This window comes from Suillus paluster (genome assembly GCF_016628075.1).
Source record: "Suillus paluster strain FC165 chromosome Unknown EDB91scaffold_11, whole genome shotgun sequence".
Taxonomy (NCBI): Eukaryota; Fungi; Basidiomycota; class Agaricomycetes; order Boletales; family Suillaceae; genus Suillus; species Suillus paluster.
This window is the reverse complement of record NW_024537571.1, coordinates 569,643-587,262: the sequence shown is the minus strand read 5'-3', so window position 1 is coordinate 587,262 and position 17,620 is coordinate 569,643. Positions and strand designations below refer to the sequence as shown.

General features: G+C 46.1%; 5 protein-coding genes across 5 annotated transcripts; 3 read left to right on the top strand and 2 right to left on the bottom strand.

Annotated features, from left to right (window-relative positions):
* Positions 1 to 19: 19 nt before the first annotated feature.
* EDB91DRAFT_1245633 (uncharacterized protein) lies at positions 20 to 644 on the top strand (the record flags this gene model as incomplete). The annotated part of the gene is made up of 3 exons (XM_041322570.1): positions 20 to 89; positions 140 to 369; positions 420 to 644. The coding sequence occupies 3 exons, from the start codon at positions 20 to 22 to the stop codon at positions 642 to 644; spliced, it is 525 nt and encodes a 174-aa protein (XP_041180190.1).
* Positions 645 to 2,218: 1,574 nt separating this feature from the next.
* On the top strand, positions 2,219 to 2,597 carry EDB91DRAFT_1048679 (uncharacterized protein; the record flags this gene model as incomplete). The annotated part of the gene is made up of 2 exons (XM_041313422.1): positions 2,219 to 2,491; positions 2,541 to 2,597. The coding sequence occupies 2 exons, from the start codon at positions 2,219 to 2,221 to the stop codon at positions 2,595 to 2,597; spliced, it is 330 nt and encodes a 109-aa protein (XP_041180189.1).
* A 4,468-nt stretch (positions 2,598 to 7,065) lies between these two features.
* On the top strand, positions 7,066 to 7,623 carry EDB91DRAFT_1116874 (uncharacterized protein; the record flags this gene model as incomplete). The annotated part of the gene is made up of 5 exons (XM_041317994.1): positions 7,066 to 7,126; positions 7,178 to 7,320; positions 7,373 to 7,431; positions 7,456 to 7,498; positions 7,546 to 7,623. Coding segments are annotated over 5 exons (384 nt in total), but the record flags the coding sequence as incomplete, so codon positions are not given.
* Positions 7,624 to 7,732: 109 nt separating this feature from the next.
* Positions 7,733 to 8,198, bottom strand: EDB91DRAFT_1245630 (uncharacterized protein; the record flags this gene model as incomplete). Its single annotated transcript, XM_041322569.1, has 2 exons — positions 7,733 to 7,945; positions 8,013 to 8,198. 2 exons carry the CDS (start codon positions 8,196 to 8,198, stop codon positions 7,733 to 7,735), a joined length of 399 nt encoding a protein of 132 aa, XP_041180187.1.
* A 1,328-nt stretch (positions 8,199 to 9,526) lies between these two features.
* Positions 9,527 to 12,852, bottom strand: EDB91DRAFT_1235939 (uncharacterized protein; the record flags this gene model as incomplete). Its single annotated transcript, XM_041321386.1, has 13 exons — positions 9,527 to 9,598; positions 9,642 to 9,901; positions 10,139 to 10,659; positions 10,708 to 10,846; positions 10,893 to 11,054; positions 11,142 to 11,379; positions 11,518 to 11,539; positions 11,591 to 11,739; positions 11,803 to 11,968; positions 12,020 to 12,221; positions 12,263 to 12,630; positions 12,670 to 12,684; positions 12,734 to 12,852. 13 exons carry the CDS (start codon positions 12,850 to 12,852, stop codon positions 9,527 to 9,529), a joined length of 2,433 nt encoding a protein of 810 aa, XP_041180186.1.
* Positions 12,853 to 17,620: the final 4,768 nt, after the last annotated feature.

The window sequence follows — 17,620 nt, the reverse complement described above, 5'->3', positions numbered from 1 at the left end:
GGCAGGACAGCAAAGCACGATGGCGTCCACGAGCTCCATAGTGAGCTCAAACACGACCTTGGACGTGCCGACACCTACTGCGGATAAAGGTATTCATGATCCTCACGCTCCTGCAGAAAAGCCACTCATTTGAGAATAGTCAGTCCAGGAGCATTATACGACCCAAGAATCCCACCTGACTACCGCAGGATGTATTTTCAGCTGCGACAGAACAAACTGAAGCAGCTGAATATCTATGAAACGGCTGAAAACGGTCTCAAACTCATACCTATGCACGAAACTTACTCGAAATTGAGACCAGGAATGCTCGTACTTGCCGTCTGCGATGCTCATGTATACAATATGGTACAGAACAGCCAGCTGACCAGGGTGCATACAAAACAGCGTCGTACGAAAAAAATACTAACGAACCCTTTCAGACTTTCCAACTCAGGATGCAAGCCATGAAGGTCCTCAATCCTTCAGATGAACCTGTCGAAGAACGCTTGATCCCCATCCTTTCCACAACCTCCGTTGAAATGTCTAAAGACGACTCTGCCATCGCTGGGTTCTCTACATTTGATGTCGCCATCAGCCCCGCCAAAAAAACGAAGCAAAATGGACAAAAGCACAGAGGAGGGAAAGGTAAAGAGAAGTTGGACTGACCATCTCTTCCTTTCATGACTCGAAGAAAACACCCAAAAAAACGACCTCTAGTGATCCACATTGACTTGAACCTTTTCACCATCCGCTTGTATTTGTCGCCTGCATCTTACGGTTGCGAATCGTCTGCATTAATCTTGACTTGTGCTTGCACTGGCCTCTGTCTCGTTGTAACACTTGCCTTCATCTCACGTCTGATCTAGGTTGCGACTCGTTGAGTTTGATCTTAGCTTGTACTTATATTTGAGTTGGGTTTATCTCTTTGTGACTTGTCTGCATTGATCTTGACTGATTGTACTTATATTTATAGCATGTAGCACTCGCCTTCATCTCAGTTTTGCGATCTTGACTTGTACTTATATTTGTAGCACTTAAAGTCTGGGTTGGATTGATCTTGTAGCTGTAGCACTTAGTGATGTGCATGGCCCGGCTTGAGGCCCTGGGCTGACCCAAGCCGGGCCCAAATAAGCTGGGCCCAGCCCAGGCCTAAGTCATGGCCTGAGGAAGGCTTGGGCCTGGGCTTGGGTTTCAAAAAGCCTGAGCTGCGGCTTTGGCATGTTCTCACTGGAGGTACATTTCCCGACTCTATTTTTGTCTTTCTAAGCTTCTGACTCCCATCACCTTTATCAGCTTCGACTCGAATCGCCTTTATCAGCTTCGACCTTCGACTCGAATGGTCCACATGTCACAGTGAGTTGCTATGCTTGTGCTTCGGTTGGTCAACATTACTCACATTGCAGTCAAAAAGCCTGCACTGTCCAACATATCCAGCAATCTATCCTCTTTCAAGGCCTTATTTCTTGTCTGTTGCTACGAAAAAGCCATGGTGAGTCGCCAGCACTATGTCCTGTGCTTTGTGAGCTTGACATAACTCACTCAAACCCAGATCTCAGTTGCGCAAATCAATATTTTTGGTAAATTGCGCACCCAGTACTATCTTTCAATCAATTTATGTTGGTATCAATGGTATGTGTCCCTCTAACATCCCTACCTGCTACCCACCCATGACAAACCCAAATGCCAAGCACCGTGTTGAACGTCCCATACACAAAACAAAACCTACAGCCGCCCTTCTTCAGCATGCCGAGAAGGCAGCACTGCCATCCCAAACCAAGGCGATTAATGAGTTCCACGCTGCGGAGGCTGCTAAACGTGCTGCTGAACATACCTCCACTTCATCCCCTACCGAAACCACACAATCTCCATCCACCTCTCCCATACCATCAGCGCCGTCTGCTGTTAACACCCAAAAAAGGGTTCACCCTGAAGACTCTGACAGGGAATCTAGTGATGACGAGCATGAAAACACACGTACTAATCCCAAGCCTCGAAAGCAGCACAAATCAGCTGCTGTTCCAACTGAACCAGAATTGGTTGATGCTGACGGTATTCTAATCGACATCGATGTTCAATCTCTCACGGAACCAGTGCCGACGTGAGAAGCCAAAACTGCTGACATTGATGCGTTCTTTGGTGCTACCTTTGATCATGCAGGGGCCAATGGGAAGGTGAAAAAGCACAGGAAGTGCAAAACGTGCCCGTAAGTCTGCTCACTTGTAGTAATACACGCTGATGCATGCTCAATAGGAAAGCATGTATTCTTGTTAATGAAATATCTACCCTCCATCGTCATGCTGAGGCAAAGTTCTCTGGCAAATATCGGAAATGGGCCAAAGAACATTTGTTCGAGTTGATGCTTCCTGGTGATGTCAAGGCCCGCAAGGATGATGTGGCACAGCAGAGCATTGACGCGCATCTGACTGAGTGGAAGCTTGCTGAGCGAGTAGTTTCATACTCAGATAAGTCGTTCAAACAGGCTGCAATTGAGTGGCTTGTGGCCACTGACCAGGTGCTACATCTCTCTTCCTATGGAATTGAATTGATGTCTCTTTGTGTAGCCAATTCAAACACTTGAGCATCCAAAGTTCAAGGAAATGATTGATGTTGCTGCTTGAGCAACCAACGGTGTCAAAATTCCAGGCAGGAAGGCAACTTGTGTGGAGATAATGAGAACATTCAAAACTCATCTTACGGGGCTCAGGAACACACTCAATGTAAGTAATATTTATGATATTGCTCTATCTACTCAACTAATGTAGACCAATGTAGGGCGCGACTGTTAAGGGCGCCATCAATACTACCTGTGACGCATGGCAGGCCGAAAATACTGACGGTTACTTTGCTGTCACAGGATATTGGATTGAAGAGAAGATTACCATGCAATGGGAACTCGAAAGTGTGCTGCTCAGATTCACTCAAGTCAATAATGCCCACACAGGCAAGCGTCTTGGTGGTGCTTTGTTTAAAATCCTCAATCGTGTTGGTGTCATGCACAAGGTAAGTTTGGTTTACTGCAAGTATATTTAGTAGCCTTATAAATCACTCTAGCTTGGACATGTCACTTGCGACAACGCCGCAAACAATGGTACCACCCTACAGCAATTTGCAAGGCTATATGAGGCTAAGTACGACGAGGAGTTTCCCTGGCACCAGCGGAAAATAAAGTACGTGCTTATGATCATTTCTTATTTAATGAAATCACTCATGTGACAATCTCAATAGCTGCCTAGCTCATGTTATCAATATTGCGACACAGACCTTGATCAGCTCGTACAGCAAGTCCCCTCATTACAACCTGCATGACCCAAAAGCTCACGAGCCATCCAATCAAGACGAAATCGGCCTCGTTCGTAGCATCTGCATTAAGGAACATTCATCTGCAAAGCGAAAGGAATTGTACTGGAATGTTCAAACCAAGGGAGGTGTGTCCCAGCCAACGCAGCTGTTAATCGACATGAAGGTTTGGTGGTCCTCGACTTATATTATGCTCAACCGTGCAGAGATGAATAAGGAACATGTCGACACTTTCATATATGAGATGGGTCGTCAAGAGCGTGATTTGGTTAGACACGCGAAGATTGACTTTCTGCAGCTGTCAGAAGTTGAATGGATGCATGTTGGGCAGTTTGCCGATCTTCTCTCAGTATGTTAATTTCTATTTATTTGAAGTTCACTACTTATCTAGGTTTTACAGTACGCTGATGTGGCCCAACAAGCTTTCTCATCCAAATGAGGTTCAACCTTACACTTGGCAATTCCGGCACTTGAAACTCTCTATAAGGCTTGGTCATCACATGCAGAAAGGTCAAAGTATGCGCAGTTCACTCCCGCACTCAAACATGCCGCAGCAAAAATGGATGAGTATTATGAGAAGACAACGCACTCTGCTGCATATGTATTGTCAATGTGTATGTTGTTTATTTTTTCATGAATGACTGCAAGTCTGACATTTGCACTTCAGTACTCAACCCCACAGGGAAAATGGCATATTTCAAGAAACATTGGCCAGAGGACCTGCATGATGACGTGCTTTCTACTGTGGAGACAGTGGTGAGTCATATTTTTTTTGTCGGTGTCAAGTTAATCTAAATGTGCTACTACTAGTTTAAAGCCCGTTATCTTGAGTTGAACCGAGTGACATCATCGACATCACAGCACGCAACTAAGCCAAGCAGAGCTGGCACTCTCAAGAAGTTAATTCGCAAAGTCCTCAGTGACTCCAAGGATGATTCGTCAACCAACCCAGTGCCTACTTCAACTGGTGACCCAACAAGACCATGGAGGGCTGAATTTTTGGCCTACCTCGAGACGGTTGAAGCAGCTCTGTCATCTGGCATGTCTACCATTCAATGGTGGGGTGTATGTATTTTTTCGCTACTCAAAAATTTCACGCTAATAATAATCTTGCTTAAGATCAATGCGCAGAGGTACCCTGTTTGGGCATCACTTGCACGGGATTATCTGTCTGTCATGTCGTCATCGGTCTCGAGTGAGCAGATGTTCTCACAAGGTGGCATCACCATCACCAAACGATGCAACCGGCTTAAGGCTGACATTGTCGAAGCACTCCAGTGTGTGAAATGTGCACTATGACACGATCTTCTGTTCCGGGAGCCTGAACCATTGTCTCTTGTTGAGTTAGAGTACCTGGACGACAATGATGAAGAAGTGGAAGCGGATGCAGAGACTGGTGACATTGTGGATGAAGAAGGTTGGGACATTTTACTTTTGGGTGATGATGATGAGGACGTGTTGGATGTTGAGATGGACATTTAGACACATTGTAATCATGCTATTGCTTGTCACTACTAGCCTACACTAATGCTAAAGTAGTCTCAAGCATCTGTTTGCTTATAAAAGCTGTGGCCTGGTTGGGCCCAAGCCCCGGCTTTGGGCCAGCTTGGGCTCACGGCCTAGGCTCAGAATTTTGTGAGCCTAAAGCCCCTCAAAGCCGAGCCTAAGCTGGGGCTTTGAGCCTAAGCCGGGCCAGAACATCACTAGTAGCACTTGTGAAAAAATTGATTTACGCTATGGCTCCAAAAAAGCGACTGTAGCGGGCCCTGCCGCGTGTGGCCTTATGCGTTATATTGATATGATCGGGTATACTAGTGTGGCAGTCTAAGTCTTGGTGCTCATGAATCTCTGCCTACCCAGAGAGAATCTCCCCTGGGAGCACTGTACACAAAACAGGCGAGGTGTTGTGGCTCGTTGGCTCTGTATGACAATATCAAATGAATTCCATCGATCTGAAACTCATTGCGAAGGAAACACACAATGTACACACAAGGCAGTTCCAACCACCAGGCTTATCTTCTGTCTTATTCCCGCTAACTTAGTTAGTGGGTTTTACAGGGTGAACTGGATTTCCACTAATTTTTCACTTTTATTGAATCGGGGTCGAAAATCTCATTTGCGGTGCTGTGGTGGTGTCCTCGACCTTTCTCAGCTCCCCTAGTAAAGGTGTGATCGATCGATGCACAAATAAAGACCATGTTGGTGTTTCGCCCTCCTTTCATGCTCAACGCTTTATCCTCGCCATGCAATCGTTCATCGGTCACTTCCCGGTTTCAGTGTCTTTCGATGGCGCACTTTTGAACACCCTAGTGTCAGTGGGTGTTGGTATTTCATTTGGCTGTCCGGTCGTCAGTTCTACGTTCACGGCTGTTCTGACAACAACCTATGAGGGACGGCCCCTAAGCACTGACGTGTTATTTGAGGTGGCCGCGGTGCTGCACGATGATGTGGTCATCGGTTCAGATTGGTTAGCTGCTTGGAGACAAGTAGGCCGTTTTGATCGTCAAGTGGCATGGCATTCCTCACGGCTCCTGGAAGTCGGTGAGTCTTCAAGATCCAAAAGGATATTCGCATACACTGGCTTCTTTAGAATTCTCGCCTCAGTTAGAGTCCTCTGCAGCCCTTGAAGTTTATCCTCATTCGGGAGGTGTTTTAAACCATTCGTCCCACGACAGGATTGTGCATGAATTTCGTTCTTGTTCTCCATCTTTGCTTTCTGCGAATGCAGGTCCTATTGAAAGTTCTTCAGAGGCAGGCGTAGTTTTGGCTTCATGTGCTCATTCAGAGTCCATTCTGCGTGATGTTGTTCTGGGCTCCTGTATTTTGGGAGTGCGTGCTTCGATTTTTGCTCCTGATTATTCTTCTTTGCATCATCAATGTAACCTTCATGGTTTGGAATGCGCACTACCTTCTCATATTTCCACTTTATGGGGCCTGTTAGTCATTCACATTCTCATGGGTGAGTGTGCGACAGGTGAACATCAACCTGGTCATGCGGACGATATTGCATGTCAACATATTCATTCAGGGTTTCTGTTAGCACATGAAATCACTGCCTATGTTATTGACAAACTGCTAACAGCTCCACCTGATGTTATGATGGTTGATAAGCTGTGCGCGGTAGCCGATGCTACTGGCCTTGAAGAAGCCCATACTTCCAGTTCACTGCATTGGTCTCGACACAAGTCGGTTAGTATCATCGAGACAAAGCACTTCATGCTCGCACTTCGAAAACAATATTGACTCTTTTTACTAGTTCCAAGCATCTCTCAAGAGGCGCGTTGCAAGCTATTGCTCTGTGCCACTCGTTGTCTTCAGAAGGGAATCACGATGTGTTGTTGGATAGGATTTTGGATCATGTGTCGAAAGGTCTGTGTGTCATGCACACAGAAAATGCCAGAGGTACTTGCAAAGACGTCATTGCTCAACATTGTGATCCTTCGTTAACTAGCAATCCTTCAAAAGATGGTAACTCCGGCCAAGATGTGATTTACCAGGCGCAGTTGACCTTGTTGGAATTTGCGCAGAAGAACAGTACACGGAAATCTCTAATTCGCTTGTTACATGTTCATAGCATTGAATTTGATCTGGATGATAGCCTGGGTCAAGGATCACTCTGAGATGCAATCAGAAGACGACCATGGAGGTATTGATCCAGACACTGACGAGGAAAAAGACCTTCATAAGAAGCCTGCAAAAGTCAAGGGTAAGTGAAACATCAGCAAATCCCCGAGTTCCTTCTCGTCCCTTATATTACTTAAGTTATTGATATTGTGGGTCTCGGAGGAGGTACGTCTTACCTTGCCCTATGTGCCGCATTACATTGCAGCACCTCCTACGAAGGAAAATTGTCTGTACAGAGTCTTCTGCTCACACAGAACACTGACATATGCATTGACAGTGGAGTATGCTGACCTTGCGATCATCGACATTTCGAAAGCCGTCACTGAAGAAAGTCGCGCAGGGCTCGCAATTGAATTAAGGGAGGCCCTCCTCAACAATGGGTTCTTCTATGTCATTAACCATGGGTATTCGAAAGCCCAAGTGAGCCAATTCTCTCATACCATGCAGATTTTTCAATCATACCTCGACCCAGACAGCTCGCATGTTTGACATTGCAGACGTACCCTTCTCAGCCATCACTGATGAGGAGAAGTAAACTTATGTTTCAACATGGAGAGAAACTGGGTCAGTCCAAGGATATACATTACTGCAGTACACGGTACGTAGCAGTTGTGCGTTTTATTCATGCAAATCAATTGAATTCAGGATATCGACAGTAGAGTGCGTGACCAGCTTGAACAATACTCCACATCAGGAAAACTCTCCTGGGCTAAATTTGTGTAATCTTGAAAGTTCATATAATTTTTCTTAATCACTCATATTTAGAAACAAAGTTGATAACAATGTAGCGGCAATATGAAATTGTTTTGCAACAGAAGAGAATTAGTGAGTATTAACTGAATATCGAGAAAGTATGTCTATCAATGTATGAGTTGACCCAAAACATGTTACAGTCCTCGAGAACGGTCTCGCTCGTCCATTCTCGTGGAGCCAAGTCTCCAAACTTCGGAATAAGGTGGATACTACGCATGATATCCACAGTCCATTGAGAGCGAGAGTGTTCAGAGGCGTCACCTTCAGCTTCAAAGTAAGCAGAGTAGTCAAACTGAGAGTAAGAGCGGTCAGAACCTTCAGCTTCAAACTAACCAAACTAACCAAAGAAATTGGCAAACCTTGGGATGCCCTGACTCAGGTGCGAAATTTTCGGTGGTTTCATTGACTGGATTTGGGTTTGTTTGGGAGCGTGAATTCCTGTAGAGTGCTTGACATCGGGAGTCACGGCTCTTTGCAAGATGCTGGCTAAGGCCAGTGACAGTGAAATTGTTACGGCCACATGCTGGGCATGTCTGGAGGCTCATACTAAAGAAAACGAGTGAATAAGTGGGTGAAAGCAGAAGAGGGTAAGCCTGAGGTAATCGTTTGAGAGTGCTAACCCACCTAGTAAAGTCAAGTCAGGGACAGACTGTGTCCGAGATGCGTGTGGCTGTACTACAAAATTTAGTGGCCTCCATTCCGAAACTCAAAATTATTTTACTCTTACCTCCATCACACTCCCTACCAGTCTCTGTCAATCACACTCCCTACCAGTCCCCAACAATCACACTCCCTGGCAGTCCGAATTTTCCGCTCTCTACTTTTTTTTTTAGTAATTCAAGTCCCAACTGAACGAGTTAAAATGACTGCACCTCAGAGTAAGTGCCTGTAAAGACAAGCACAGACACTGTCTCAAAGGACCTCCATAGAGTTGGAAACACTGGCACGTGGTGCAAAAACGAGGGCTTTGGAGAATGCAGGTGAGTGAGAGACTCTGGTGCCGACCGCTTATCTGCTGCTGATAGGAAATGAGCGACAGAGGTGAGAACTGTTGAATTTAAATAAGTTTTTTTTATCACTGTCCTTGATGCATTAGACTCCGACCTGGGGTGATGTTGGACGCAATCAAAGAACATCTTCAAGTAGATGAGCTGTATGCTTTACAGCTCGGTGCCTTGGTGAGTTGATTCAGTTGCAGCGCTTACCCAGGATATTTCTAATTGTCCTTAATTTATCTGAGGTGGATGCACGCATCCCAATAATGCGCTGCGAGCTGAAAGACGACGCTTGCACAAACATCGATGGCTACTTCCGCCTTGGGCACAAGGACTTCGCAAAGGCGAAAACATTGACAGAAAAGCTAGTTTACATCTATGCTATGAAGTTCGATGTGAGTCCTTTACACTTTCTCTGGCTGTCGCTGATAGTTGTACCTCTTTTTCATGTCAACAATAATGCCACACCCATCAGGAACAGGCCCTACCAGGGTGAACTCCTCATATTGTTGATATCTAACCACACAGGATACAGGCAGAAAGATACATCCATATGGCTAATAATCCTAAAAGTCCAATACATCCTTAGGTCTAGTTATCCACTCTAGAATACATCCGTTCTGTCTAGTTATCCACTCTAGAATATATCCATTCTGTATAGTTATCGATCAGCCAACCTACCGAACTTCTCAGTGCTCTCGGAAGGGTGGCCGTCCATCCCCGGTGAACATATTATTTTATTTTATATATCTTGCAATCTTGTTTTGTCGTCAGCAATCTCGCGATCTCTCCAGGTACCATATCACTAGGTACCATATCACTATTTAGGTTCTGAGATCAAGAAGCGCATCAATTAACATTTCACAATCACGGTACAATCACGGTACAGAAATGCTATTATTCTTCGGGTCCCTCGATATACTCACAAGGAGGCGCATCCAAAGAGACCCCTTCGACATCGTCAGCAGTTGAATCATCCAAATTTGAGGCCACAAGTTGCGGGACTCTCTTCCAATGTTCCGCAAAAGCTGCTAATAAAGCTCGTCGGATGTGAGCCTGGCGGCGAGCATACACAATCACGCCCTCCTTTTCCTTGGGTTGTTCAACAGTCGGTAGGGTTGCACACGACTCCCAGTAGTCTCCCTGCCATGTGAGAAAGGCTAGAATACGTCGCATTTCTTCTAATAAGAGCTGGACTTCCTCCAACCACCTATTACGATGTGCTCGGGCTTTGCACCATTCGACACGAAGCGCTGATGTAGTTCAGCATACGACAACAAAAAAGCGAGATCAAACAACTTACAGTCTTGGAGTCCCTCACTGTCATCAGAAGAAATTCTGTGAGTTAACCAAATCCACGACATAATTGCCGTGCCTTAAGTCTGTTGTCCGAAGTCCCCTTGTCTGTTGTCCGAAGTCCCCTATTGGTCTGAGATGTGCCTTCTTCAGAGGCTGCAATTTGTGCTCCCATCCTGTCCGATCAAGGTGACAAGCTAAGGAGAGAAGTGCCTCACGAGCACTTGTATACTTAGCATGGCTCAGCATAAGACGTTCCTCAACTACATCCATAGTTTTGCGTGCGCGGGTGTTGGGCCCTTGTCCACGTAGATGCTGGACCTTGAACTGATACAGCTGACGGCGCAGTCGAATATGCGAACGACACTCGTTCAGAGAATCAGTAGCTTGGGCAAAATGTAGGGACCATTCTGTTTCCAGGAGTGTCTTGTTGCATGGCACGGTATCACATATCTCGGAAGGCAGAAGCAATTGAAAGTCTTCTGCCTTTCCAGAGGTAAGATCTGGGACTGGACAGCCGCTGTCATCACTGTTGATGCCAGTTGGGAGGATTGCAGAGATTCGGAGGTTTGGAATCATTGGCATGTAGAGTTTTTGAATGTCGGTCCACGCGTCTAGGTGACGTTGCAGTACATTCCTTCGAGTTAAGACCTTAGTCCTCTGGATATCGGTTGCGTGCTGACCGAGCGTGAAGGAATCAACACGCAAACGGCGTCTAAGATAATTCAGTAGCGCTCTACAAGAGATTTGAAAAATGACTTACTGGGCATCTTCGAGGTCAATTCCAGTGCTAATGAGAACACTGCAGGTAACCTCGCTGTGGAGTGATATTGCTGACCCATCTTCCAACTCGTTTGCGTCCCGTTGTGCTAACTCTAACCGCACAGATGCCTGGGTCATTGCTGTGTAGTTGTGAGCAATAGCTCAGCATCATGAAGAACAACTCACCGCCAACTCTGGGCTGGAATGGATTACACTGCGAGCAGTCCATCTCCCAGGCTTCAATCTCTGTCCTCCATGCAGCGAGGGAAGCGGCTCCTACTTCAGAGTCATTGATAGAGCTCTCAAGTTCCCAGAGAGCAAGACGGTGCTCCTTCTCAGCGACGATGGCTTCCGTTATTTTTCATAGCATAGTTTTACCTTTTAAAGATGAGACTGGTCAGTACAATAATGTCAACATACTACACCAACACTCACCGAGAGCCGTAATCTTCTTCCAGTTCCAATCAGAGAACTGGTCGTTGAGTGTGTCGCGTTGGGCTCCAGGACCCATTTCCTTTGTACTGCCAGCCACGCGATTGATGTTTGCCCATCCACGCTCAGGTGCTTCTCCGTCAGTCCGTCCTACCCCTGGAGTCCAATTGAATGAGAATTGAGTCTGGCAGGATTCGATGTGTGCAGCGATATGGAACTTCGGCACAAAAAAATTAATGGTCTTGCCTTCTCAATTGAACTGAAGATGAGGTGGTAGCGTGGGCAAGCGATCCCACAATTTTTTGTGCCACTGGCATGCGATATCGTACGAAAAGTTGATTGTCGACAGGGTAGAGAATCTGGCGAGAGCAGAGAAAACAAGATAGTCCATATTCAAGTATCTATGATGATGTGAGTTATACAGACAGCGTGTACCCGATGATTCAACTTACTTTTCGCCTTTCTGTAAGTCACCAACGCCATTAGCTAACTTCATATCGTGGCGTGCACAATCCACGGTGCCCACGCCAGTCGCAGCAAGTCCCCTTGATGACTTCGTATCCGCGAGATTAACTGCATTATGGCTAACACAGTTACTTTTCTGTCAGGTGTAGAATAGTTGTCAGACTCAAAGAAGGAGAATAAAAGATATCTAAGAGCGCACCTCTTGAAGAGTTTCACCATTGGTGCGCAGGTACCGCTTATATTTGCTCTCTTCGACGAAATAGCCCCATCCTTTGCTAAGGCCAGGATCTCGTCGATCGGTCGACACCATCCAGCACTTGAGTCGAAAGTTGGCGTCTATAGCAAGAAAAAGTGCGTACTTCCATCTAGCTATTCATCAGTGAATTCATTGCGTTGTGATAAGGGAACGTGCGCACTGCTGATTTGGAGATGAAGTTTCCCAATTAGTAGGAAGGTTTTTCCCTACATGCGGGCAGGCAGGGCAGAGAACAGCCAGATCTCTGTCTTCAGTGGAATCTATTCCTGCAGGATGGTGGCCACGACCTGAACGTTTGAGCGCTTTGATGTTTCTCCACTCACGGACTATCCTTAGAAACACTGAATAGCGATCCTGACCTTCTGCGTAAGCATATTTGAATATATGATATCACAGAATACACCTACATGAATTGGCATGATTCCTGTGTTGTCAGTCCACCGCGCCAAGCTATGATAGAATTCAAAGGCGGATACCTTAGACTCGAAGGAAAGTATGTGAAAGAACTCCAAGACAGCAAATGTTGCCGCTGTTCTTGGGTCAGTCACTGTGGCAGGGAACAAGCGCGCACGGAGTAGTTGTTTGAAATGCAAAACTTCATGCTCACATCCGCAAAAATCGAGTCCTGTTGAATGCACACCATGGACATCAATAATCACGAAATTATTGCCAAATGCAGGCGATGGTTTGCGACAAGTGGTACCGGGGGGGTGTCCAAGTTGGATGCGCAGGCCCATAGATTTCAATGAAACAGGGTGGAAAAACCCACTCCTCCATTCCTATTTCTCATTAATATTATAATTGGAGAACAAAAGGAACATGCACCTTAATTCTATGGAGCGGGGAGTTAAGGTGCGATTTAACGGTGCATGACCGACATGAAAGATTGACAGAGAAACAATCCTGACACCGAAACACGGCATCCGCTGCACCACACACACATGGGGTGTCTGAATCCTCGCCTCTTCCCTCAAGTCGTAGAAATTCAGTCATGTACGTCTGACGTTCGTCCAGCCAAAGGGAGACGGGATCGTCCTACAAACAATCAACGACAGCATCATCTTTGTAACACCGGAGACTTACTCCTGCAGTTCTCCCACGTCCCTTTTTGGCCATTGGTGTCTCAGCGTCGTCCACCTCATATGCAGGGTCAAAGTGTTCCATCTCGTTCCAAGGATCATCTTCAGTGGGCATGGTAGGGTTATCGGCAGGCACAGTGTGAAAAGTTTCGTCCTCCTTCTCAGGCAGGCTGGCAGGAATGTAAGAAGTTCAAAGTGCAAGTTGGCCGCTAGGCTGCAAACTGAATATGCGATGCCTGTCAACATGATTTGAGGACTGATTGGTGTCGGGCAGTGTATGTCTGACGAGTTTTGGACGTTTAGAAGGACGGCCAGTGCGTCCAGACTGTGACATGGCTAGTGCTGCCTCTCTAAGCATCAACACATCAAATTTGACTACTAGGGTAGATTAGTGATACATCTAGTGGCACATATGCCAACATACATACCATATGCGCTGTTGGCAAATCCTAGAAGCTTGTTAAGAAGCACAAACGATGTATCGCCATGGACAATTGAAACTGACCTAAAATACCAGAGCAATGCAACTCTGCTTGTGCATTCCTCCCATAATCACAGATAACGGTATGTAGTATGAGCTGTATACCGATATTCAGGCCAGAGCTCATAGTGGTTCCTAGATGTCCAAGAGGTGGCAGCCCACACAGGAACAGCATGCATGGCTGATGCCCCACTTGACCAAATGGCAAGTGATCAGGTTTGATGCTGAACCTGCGTACTTGATGCTGATTCATAAGGAGTGGCTGGAGAATTGGCCTGAGGAAGATGCTGTGTGGCCTGGTCGTCCTATAGAGCAGAACACGTTGAGTGAAGACAAGAAGTCGGAGCTGTGTGTAGCCGAAAAGGAACGTAAATATGTGAGTTGTCAATACTATTCATAGCCTCTCAGAGTTATAATGACTGCGCACCTGATACAGACCCTAAAATCCTGGCTGACCTGGGCATGGCTTAATCCAAGATGCGCTTGTTCTATGTACAGGTGCTCATGGTGCATATTCCCTGTGCCAGATTTATCGGACTTTATTTGTGCTCGTCTTATTGCTATAGATCAAGAGTGACATGTACATATGATATTTACAATATAGTCTGTCTGCTACCAACGAAGCCGGTGTAAATTTAAGCTTGTGAAATAACAATAACTTAATGAAGCCGGTGTAAATTTAAGCTTGTAAAATAACAATAACTTAGAGACTTTGCGGTCAGCACATACAGTAAAAGACCTATAAAAGTCCAACGACACATGAACCAAAAATGGCGTACATGATCATTAACCTTTCTCAACCAAATTCCAAACTCCCCTTACAAATATACATACTGTTTGCACCACAATCACTACACTAGATCTGCCGACATGGGCAGACCAAAGCTTTACAAAACTGCCGAAGAGCTCCGGGAAGCAAAACGAATGCACAGACAAGCATACTATGCACGGTGCAAATTTATTTTGATACTGGAGGCTTTAACTCATTTCACACCAGAAACAAGAACACAATTAGTACAAAAATGAAAGCAAGATATCATGCCCAGGCTAGCACATCTTCCACCATGTAGGTCTTCCTTTTATCTCTGAAATATACACAATTGAACTGCCAGCATTCAGGAACAGCTCAGACCAATCATCCCCAGATCAAAAACACACTGTGTATGCTCAGCACTCATCTCTCACATCTCTTGCAATCTACTGACAAACACTCGGACGTACAGGAAAAAAAATCGCCTCTTAACCTACTTAGGTGCTTCACCTCACAACACACTTGACGCACTGTATACCGAGTATCTGGAGACGCGCTGCTCAGACAACATCCGCGATGTAATGGGCATTGTTCAGGAGATTTTATGGGAGCTCAAAGAGATCAAAGAGACTATGTCAAGAGCGAGAATTACGGGCCGAAGGTATAGTAATGCGCAGGACAACTCTAAACAGGCTGCAGAGGTACTGTCGGCCCTCGAGGATTTATTCTCCTGTGTGATGGTCGAGGACATGGATCTAAGACAATGGTATGCACATAAACACTTCCTGTTTCAGAGTCTTTAGGAGATCTCTGCGTATTTACTAGTACTTTCAATTTTGACACGAAGCTTAGTATATTGTGTAGCTGTATGATACTATCATAGTGTCCATGCATGGGACATTGGTCTCAATTTTACACTACATTTCAATATTCATTTCGCTTACTGCAACCTAAACGCCCAGTCTTGTCGATCAGCGCGTCAATTAACGTTAATGTATGTATCTAATTGATCTCATTGTATGCCGAGATGACTTAATGTTGAAATCATGAAAATAGATGGCGCCTTGTAAATGGACAACATCCGAGCAGGAGGTGTGGCTTGAACCGTGGTACCAAAAGTTCGCCGAAAAGCAGAGTGACAAGAGTAGAAACCACAAAAACTTCTTCACGGACCTTTATGAAAAATGGTTCGAGGAATTTCCGGAGCCTCGACCAAATCATATCACCAAATTGGGGCCGTTAACACTGGAAGAACACAACAACGCAACTGACATACGAAAAGCTGTAAGTTTCATTGAAATTGTCACCGACAACACTAAGAATGTTCGATAGAAATTACATACGTGATTTAAAAATAATTTCAGCGGTTCAAAGGTGGGGCGACAGGCAAAAGCCAATGCCAACGACGTCTTTGATGCTGTGGTGCGGAAAATAACTGAATGTGAAAAACCTACACAAATGCTTCAGGAACACGAAGCATACTCCAAGTTGTACTATGCTGATCATGTTCAGAAATCCATCCAAGAGACGCTGAAGGTCGCACAAGCAACACAATCACTCACCAATGGTCAGCGAGTAGCGCTTGTGAAAAAAGAGACTGCTGCTCTGTATGCAGGTGAGTCCGAGGATATCAAGGCTAAGGTGAAGGAGTATATCCACGCACAGAAGGAAGAGCGTGGTAAGGAAAAAGCTGAGCCTTGGAGTGATGAAGATCAGCAGCAGTACATCCTGCTCAAGTTCACTGCATAGTAGTATCACCTAACACGAACAAAGGAATCTTACCAAACTGGCCACCGTCGCAAATCAATTCCTAAAAGGCCTCGCTGATGCGACCGGCCTATCCTTCAGCCTTCTTGTTGGGGGTCCATCTGTCGAGCTAGGTGGAATGATTGATGTCTGGAGGTATGTTCTACATTAGAAACTCAAAAACTCGAGAGCCAAAATGACACTCACCTGGGCAGCTTCCACGTCGGGATGACGAAGCTGGGCAACAATTTTAGCCAGGCTTACCCTAAGTTCAAGAGTGAGATAGTGGGCCCGTTCCGAGACTATCTGTATCGTGTGTATCGTAAGTGTTATTTCTTATCAGACACCTTGGACAAAAAGGCTTACCGTTTTGCTAACAGCGGAGGCTGCAGCACTCAAAGACCGGAAGATGGGGGGAGCAAGCAGCTCCAGTTCATTGTGGGGAGACAGCTTGAATCAACCGTCATATCCTGTGTCAGATATGATGGACGAGCTGTCCAACCAGGATACATCTTTGTCAGGCACATTTCGATTACCGGATCTATCCGAGTTTCCTTCTTCGTCAAATGGCCCGGATTTATCCAAGTTTCTGCCTTCATCAAATGGCCCTGGGTCTCCTACACCCTTCAGCTCTCACAATGTTCTCTCTGGCGACAATCAACAAGACTGGCCGCTGTCTGATGACCTCGACGACTTCCTCGAGACATTGGCCCAGAACCTGCCAATGTCGGCTGTTGACCACTTGATGTCACACGTTCCTCCTTCGCTTGAGGTGCCTTTCATTCCTGCGGTTCCGGCCGCAGCTGAAACACTCTGCAATCCCCTTCCTGCAGCTGAAACACTCTGCCATCCCCTTCCACCAGTTTCTCCCCGTTCTGTCCATGGTGTTTCTATTTCCACACCTGAGCCGTTTGATGGTGTGCCCTCAGCCAACTCACTTCCTAGTGGATTCACACACCCAACTGCACACCTCCCCGGAAACGCAGAGGAGCCCAACAGCGACAGGCCAGATGCACACCCTGCATCTTCAGTGGCAGAAGACCCTACAGAGGACTCGTGCCCTTCATCCATCCTGACCCGCACTCCCCCTTCAGCAGACTCATGCTCTCCATCCATCCCGACCCGCACTTCCTCTTCGGCAGACTCGTGCCCTCCATCCATCCCATCCCACACTTCCCCTTCGGCAAACATTGCGAATGAGGCTCAAGAAAACGAGGTTCAAACAGAGGCTCAAGCGGACGAGGGGAATGACAGCGGCGGACCCCGTAGAACAAGGTGCGCGCACATCCCATCTACACGCAACACCATCACCAACTCGATCGGCAACTCATTGAACCTGGCTTCAAAACACAGCCATGGTACTGATTCATCCACTCGTGTGGGCCAGCAAACAAAGTAAGTCTCTTCTTGTTTTTTAAACCTCTTGTGCTCATTATCTTGCACAGAAGACCAAGGGTGTGAGCTATACCGTCTGCTCAGTTTTTCCCATATTGGCTTTCTTGCGTCTGTTTTTTGTCGCTTTCATTTCCCTTCCATACTGCTTATTTTCATGTGGTGTTAATGTTGACGCGAAACCGTGTTTGAAATTTACAAGTACTAGTACTAATGCAAAAATGCTATTGAATTGCTATGGTTCTAGAAGACAATCTGTCGTGTATGGTGCCAACTGACTATAGAGACCAGCACTAAAGTAGTGAATGGGGA